The sequence below is a fragment of the Gavia stellata genome, chromosome 26, assembly GCF_030936135.1.
Source record: "Gavia stellata isolate bGavSte3 chromosome 26, bGavSte3.hap2, whole genome shotgun sequence".
NCBI lineage: Eukaryota > Metazoa > Chordata > Aves > Gaviiformes > Gaviidae > Gavia > Gavia stellata.
Window position 1 is genome coordinate 2,371,557 of NC_082619.1, and position 6,886 is coordinate 2,378,442.

Here is a 6,886-nt window from a genome sequence, read left to right on the forward strand (position 1 = left end):
GGATCAATTTAAGTCTCAAATGAACTGAGAGGTCATCCTTCTTCCATGGCTTTAAGTAAGAAAAATAAAATGTGCACTCAGTGATGTGGGGTCATCGTCAAATGCCCCAAATCCCACCTAATTGCCAAGGTCTAGTGTTTCCTATTAGCTGGTTCTAATAAGTCTTTCCAGTTAAGGTGTTAGTGGGGCTTGACTGACAAGGCGCAGGGTGACTGGTGAATCGCAACCACCTCTGCACACAAAACAAATGACAGAATCACACACAGGTTACAAACAATACAGCTTAGAAAGCAGGAAGAATGTTTTTCGTGTGATGCTATATTTGGCTTTAATGTGTGAGAGGTCTTTTTACTTGAAGGATATCCTTGTAGCACTGCTAGCAGACAGGCCTCCTGTTTTTCGGAAGGCATAGTCTGCAGATTCTCTCCACCTCTGTTGCTTTTCCTGCATCCTTCTTGTTCCTTCTCTGAGTGTTGGACACAAGCAAACAAAATGCTGCCATATGGAGGCCTGTAGTCTATTGCACAGCAGGACTGAGCAGTTGGGTTGAACGGAGGAGGATCCAGCTCAGGGTAGTGGCCCGGAAACCAGTGAGGTTCTCATTCAAATCCTAAAAGAATAAACACAAAAAAACTTGAGGAAGTAAGTACAAAATAGTAAGAATATATTCAGAAACTGCAACTGAGGGAAATGGTTTCTATAGAGCAGAGTTTTGTTAGGCTCAAACTCAGGAGCAAGAAAGGGGCATTTTGAGTGAAAGCTGCTTGGGGATAAATGTGATGAGGTTAGCTAGACAAGAACACTTGAAATGCAAAAACCACTCCCTGAATGACTTGAAATACCTGTTCTGTGGTGGCACAGGAGCACAACTCAACAATAAGAAAACGACAGAAAACAATTCTGTCATCTCTAAGCGTAAATGTCATTCAGAAGCTCCTCTTCAGCTACACTACAGATTCAACAGACTATGTTTCAGTTCTGTGTGTGTATTTTTTATTCTCTGATGCTTTCCCTTGTTGTAATCTGGAGTATGTTGTTTGAAAGCAGTAAGTATACTGAAAAGAAAAACTCAGTTTTAGCGTGGCTAAAAAGAAGCAAAAAACTTTAACATTTCGTATCTTACAGGAAGACCAAAGTATCTGCAATTGCACTACTACTTTCAATTCAGTCTAACATAAGATCACAAAGCTTCAGTGATGACTTTTGATTCACCATCCGAACAGCAAAGGAAAGAACTGGACTGGGGCCACTGTTACAAAGATTGAGTTTAAAGAAAAAAGCATTCCTCACATCTTTACTCCTGTAGTGGGACTGTTGTAGGGCACTCATCAGAGAAAAGGATGCCGACTGTTGTCTTTCTCCATTTTTAAAAAACAGTAGAAAAGACTAGGAGCAGGGCTGCAGAAAGGGAACCTACTCATGGGAGGCTTACCGCTGATGTATTCGTAGCTGGGGATGAAAATGATAATGCCCTGTGTGCATGACAAACTAAGTGACCAGTGATCATCTCAACTGAGATTTGCTATATCCGCAATAAGCAAAAGTACAAGAACATACCTGGGAGGGAACTGGGTTAGGCTGCACAATTCTCTGGATATTGTATTGCTCTTCATTCCAGTTCCCCTTAATGGTTTTAACTGAGTCATCATTTTCATTGGTGGTGCACCTCCAGCCATGCTAGGAAAACTTACAAGTGTTGTCCCAGTCCATCCACAGTTCCCCACGGCCAGTAGCATCCAGGGAGGGAGTTGTGCAAACAGATCTTGGACATGATCTGGCAATAGAAACCAACAACTCCCTAGGATCAGCTTGGATCTCAACAGCGGGTAACATGACACGGAATGCTGTCCCTTCCATCCCCCTGGTGACTGGAGAGGGACCTCCTATACTTTCACATGTGACAGAGCGCATCAGAAAAGAACTGTGTTCCTTCTTGATGCCAAAAAGCATTTTTTTTCTTTTCTGTTTTTTTCTTTTTTGGAGGGGGTGCAAGAGGTGGTGTGGTAAGTATCTATTTTCCTAAACAGTGATACTGCATTTCTCAGCCTCACTTTACTGAATACCTCTCAGAGTACCTTACCCACCCTTTGAAACAGACAAAGTGATTCACCCCAGGCCACAGGGACCTAGGGCCTGAACCAGGGCCAGACCTCACAAACCGCCGGCTGTAGGTCTCTGCTGGAGCTTGCCTTTGCCAATTTTAAGCCTTCCACCGTTGTTACCCATGTGACTCCTGAAACACTGTCCTCACCCTGTGCAGCAGCTGAGGACACACAAATAGAACAGGCGACAGTAAAGCATCCCTGTTCTCTCTCAAGCCGTAACTTGCGGTGCTGGGACTGCCGCGGCCCGCCAGGGGCGCCGGCAGCCGTTTGGGCCCTGCGCAGGGGGTCCGGGAGGGGACCGAGCACCGGGGAGGCCCGCAGAGGCCCAGGCCGCGCCCGCGGGGAGAAGCCGCTTCGGCAGCGGGCCCAGGGGAGGCGCGGAGGCCCGTGGCCGCCGCAAGGCGCAGCTCCCCGCCCCGCAGCCGGCCGCCCGGGACCTCGCAGGGGACGGGGGCGGCGCGGCCTGACGCCACCAAGAGGCGATGAGCGCACCGGCGGCCCCTCGGCCGGCAGAAACGTCATGAGGGAGCGCCGGCGGCCCGCGAGCGCCGGCCTCGGGGCGGGCTGCGGCGATGGAGCCGGTGCGCCGCCTCCTGCTGCTCGGGGAGGGCAACTTCTCCTTCGCGGCCTCGCTCTGCGGGGCCGCGGGCACCCACGTCGTGGCCACTTGCTACGAGAGCGAAGAGGAGGTGTCCGGGCGGGGGCGAGCCGCGGAGAGCATCCGGCGGCTGCGGGAGAGAGGTGGCTCGGCGCCGGCGGGGCTCGGCCGGCCGGTGGGGAGGGAGGGCGGCGGGGGGGCCCGCGGGCAAAGCGAGGTAGGAGGCCGGGGCGGGGGGAGGAGCGGCGTCGGCAGTGCTCGGCCCTTAGCGGTAACCGCTCTCGCAGCGGTCGAAGCGAGGCTCCGGAGCGGCCTGTCTGCCTCCAGTCAGCGGCCTGCAGCCGCCGTGCCTCCGCAGGAGCTGTCCGGTCGCTTTATAGCCTTTCACCGCTCCAGGCATCTCAGAAGCCCGCTTTTGCCAGGAGGAATTGGAAGTGCCCAGGAGGCTGAGTCAAATACCCTCAAATCTAGTCAGACTGAACTAGTACTGACACAAGTGGCCAGCTAGCAGAAGTCTCTGCAAGAAAGCAAAGGGAGCTTAGGCTTTCTGGTTTCCCTAAGGCACACGAGTGGGAAGGTGCCTGGCAACTGCTGCTCTGATACGCTTAAAAATGGACTAGAGGACTCTAATTGCGACCTTTCTTTAAAATTTTCTGTAACAATAACCATCAGAGTCTTGTTTTTCGTTTACTTTTGAAGGAGCTGAAGTTGTGTTTTCTGTGGACTGCACCAAGCTGAAGGACTATTTTTTACCAGAAAAGAGAGAATTTGATTGTATTTATTTCAACTTCCCTCACTGTGGGAGGAAGGCTGGGGTAGTGAAGAATAGAGAACTTCTTGCCCACTTTTTCCGTAGGTGAGTAAACCAGAAGTAGTTCTATGCTAATTGACTGCCGTGATACAGATTTCTAGCCGTGTTACAGGTGTTTTTCTGGCACTATAAAATTTCTGGGTGTGCTAGCAGGATTTTTCTTGTTGCCTGGCTTTCCTTCCAGCTCCGCAGAAGTGCTGACAGAGGAGGGAGAGGTCCATGTGGCTCTTTGCAATGGACAGGGTGGGACACCTGCTGATCAACCAAGGAGAGAGTGGCACAACAGCTGGCAAATAGTGGCTGTGGCAGCAGGAGCTGGATTTATCTTGAGTAACGTTCATCCTTTTAAAGCAGAGACTATCCATGGATATAAGTGTACAGGCTACAGGTAACCATCGTTTGCAAAACTGAAAAGTTGATATTCGTGCTCTTACAATGCCTAGCACTAGTATGTTCTTCTAGTATCTCGTTTGTTGGAGAGAGGAACTCCCTTTAATTTTCCTTAAAACAGCTACAGTTCTTTTTCACCTCTAAGCCTAATAGCCAAGGTAAACATGCAAGCTTCTTGCCAAAGTACCCTCTAAAAAATAAGATCCAGTCTTAGGATTTTAAAGGTTGAAATGGTCCATTTCAGAACAAATGTCAATCTCGGCCTAAAGACAGCAGGACTGCAGTATCTGTATCTGCTTAGCAGACAATCACAGAATCACAGCATGGTTGATGTTGGCAGGGACCTCCAGCAATCATCTCGTCTTACCCCACAGCTCAGAGCAGAGCCAGCTAAAGCAAGTTGCTCAGAGCCACATTCAGTCTCCAGGGATAGAGACTGTACAACCTTTCTGTGCAACTTGTTCCAATGTTGGACGACCTGCCCAGTAAAAATACGGTATTGTTGCATTTTTGTCACCTTATAACAAGACCTGGGATTCAACAAGAGGTGTTAGTGTTACACAATTGTCTGTGTAATGCTGACTTGTGACACATTAAATATAGGAAATGATCAATGACTTTGCTCTGCTTGTGTGTATTGTCAGGAGTCAAGATAAATCTTTCTGCGTAGAGGGTGCTTTAAACCACATTTTCACACGAAGCACACCACTTCCGTATTTCAAACCTATGATCTGCGAGATAGAACTGGAAAGCCAAAAAGTTTCTTTTCAAGTACCACAAGTACTTGTGGATAAAATTAATAGGTAAGTTTTATGATTAGTTTCTGTTTGGCAATAACATACACTCCTGCTCTCAGTGGGAATGACCAGCACAGGTGTCGGATAAAATAGAATTGCTTCACTTTCCCTCCTTTCCCCTTTACAGAATTTCCTGTTCCAATTATTCTTCAAGTCTGCTTCATGTGGGCTTGTGGTTATCGCCTTCTTAAAAACAAGTCTATAGAACAAAAAGAAACTTTATGGTTGAGACCAAGCTGCTGTATACTTGAACACACAAATAAATATGAAAACTTTAATCTGTTTTACTGTACTGTGGAAGAAATTCAGGAGCTGACTTGGTGTCTGCTAATACCACAACACTAAGGCTAGCTAGAATAAGAAATGCTAACCTCTTAGGCGAACTGCTGTGTACTTTGGAGACTATCCAGGGCTAGCATAATTTGATTCATTTCTGTAGTTTGGTAATGCCTGTGCTGAGTGGAAATGGTGATGCTGACCGTTAAGTCCCATTCTTTTTTACCAGCGAAAGTGCAGTTAATTCTTGATTGCAACCTGGAGACAAACACCACTGTCCTGAAAACACGTTAGCCATTGCAACACCTTTGATGAAAGACTTGGCTTGTTCAGGTAGTTACTAGAAACTGCTTTGATATCTGAGATAGTTTTGGGTAAACTGCTGCACTCCAGTTATGATCACAAGAAGACATTTCAAGGAAATCTGTTTAGCGGTGTCTGTAATTTGCACTTTTGTTTTTCACAGGGGTTTCCTAGAACTAAATTCAAGTCATCCAGTACGGACAGTAAAAGAGAAGCTCACTGCAGAGCTCAGCCAAGCCTTTCCATTACAAAACATTGACTACTGCCTTTCTCTGCTCCACCAAGGTCACCTCAATGATGTTTGTCACCCAAATATCTTTTGGATCATTCTGAGACCAGAAGAGACTCCAAGCACTGAAGAAATGTCTAATGGACTGGCAAATGCAGTTTTATTTTCCCATGTTGATTTTTCCAGGGACACAGATAAAAATGGCTGGGTGAATGTACAAGAGGGATGCCACATTTCAAAACGGTGTTATCTTAGACCTTCCCTTCTACCTTATGCTGAGGCAATAATACAAAGAGGAGACTTTCTCCCGGGGACACTTCATGTTCTTTCTGGCCCAGTTTTCAGAAAGTGTCTTATCACTCCTTACTCCATGCCTGTTTTTCATGAGATGTTTTTTGTATGTGCAGTTAACAGGGGTACAGAGAACAGCTGTATCCAGATGTTGGTGAATAACATTAAAACCAGCATACATTCTCTTCACCAGACTGTTTCCGGCTTTAAACTGAATATCAATCTGCAGGAAGCAACAAGCTTTAAAACAACTGAGCTAAATGAGTTTACTGCTTTTGAATCTCAGCTTAGTAAAATTCAGTACTTCATCTGTATGGAGATAGTTAGTTCAGGCTCCTGTGAGAAGGACACCTGTGTGGGGACTATAAGGACAGCTCATTATGAACTAGTAAGCAGTGAGCTGGTTGTTGTCTCTGCTTCATTGAATCTTGACCTCCTAGCCATGCTGATCTGTGGAATATCTGACTGGCGAATGCTCTGGACATCAGACACACGGTTCCTCCGTCAATTTCCTAGAGGACAGTTACGGCTTTTCAAGAGTTTTTCTCTCTATCCACCTTCCTATGTGCACGATGTCAGCTTTTGGGTTCCCGATGGGGAACAATTTGATGAAGTTGCTTTTCACACAATTGCTAGGCAGGTGTCAGGTGAAATGGTCGTATCCATCCAGTTAATGGACAGTTTCCAGCAGTCAGAGACCGGACGGAAGAGCCTCTGCTACAGGCTGACCTTTCAGTCCTGTGACAAGGCACTGAGTCGCCGGGAGGTGGCAGAGATGCAGCTGCTCTTTCGGAAGGAAATAAACCAACGCTTGCGTGTAACTCTTCGGTAGAGAGTTGTATGTTGTTTTCAGGTGCTGGAGCAGCGTCTGCGCTTGTTGCCCATCAGGAAAATGTGGCCTGCGTCTTGTTGGACCTGACGCTGTGTGCTATTGCAGCGCCTCTTACAAAGGCGGTGCGGACTTCCAAGTGCCTGCACAGATTCTAAATGTGGAAATTCCTGTTAATGAAGACCAAGCACCTTCCTGTTCTGCGTGTGTGTGATGAAACCTCACTTTAAAAAGTGGAGCCTTTCCTTCCTAGGGTC

At 47.2% G+C, this 6,886-nt stretch overlaps 2 protein-coding genes across 2 annotated transcripts; one reads left to right on the forward strand and one right to left on the reverse strand.

Annotated features, from left to right (window-relative positions):
- Positions 1-517: 517 nt before the first annotated feature.
- CFAP68 (cilia and flagella associated protein 68) lies at positions 518-1,833 on the reverse strand. The gene is given in 2 exon segments (XM_059829553.1): positions 518-610; positions 1,558-1,833. Coding segments are annotated over 2 exon segments (369 nt in total).
- Positions 1,834-2,671: 838 nt separating this feature from the next.
- FDXACB1 (ferredoxin-fold anticodon binding domain containing 1) lies at positions 2,672-6,886 on the forward strand. Its single transcript, XM_059829713.1, has 5 exons — positions 2,672-2,846; positions 3,403-3,559; positions 3,699-3,902; positions 4,549-4,707; positions 5,444-6,886. Exons 1-5 carry the CDS (start codon positions 2,678-2,680, stop codon positions 6,630-6,632), a joined length of 1,878 nt encoding a protein of 625 aa, XP_059685696.1. The 5' UTR covers positions 2,672-2,677; the 3' UTR covers positions 6,633-6,886.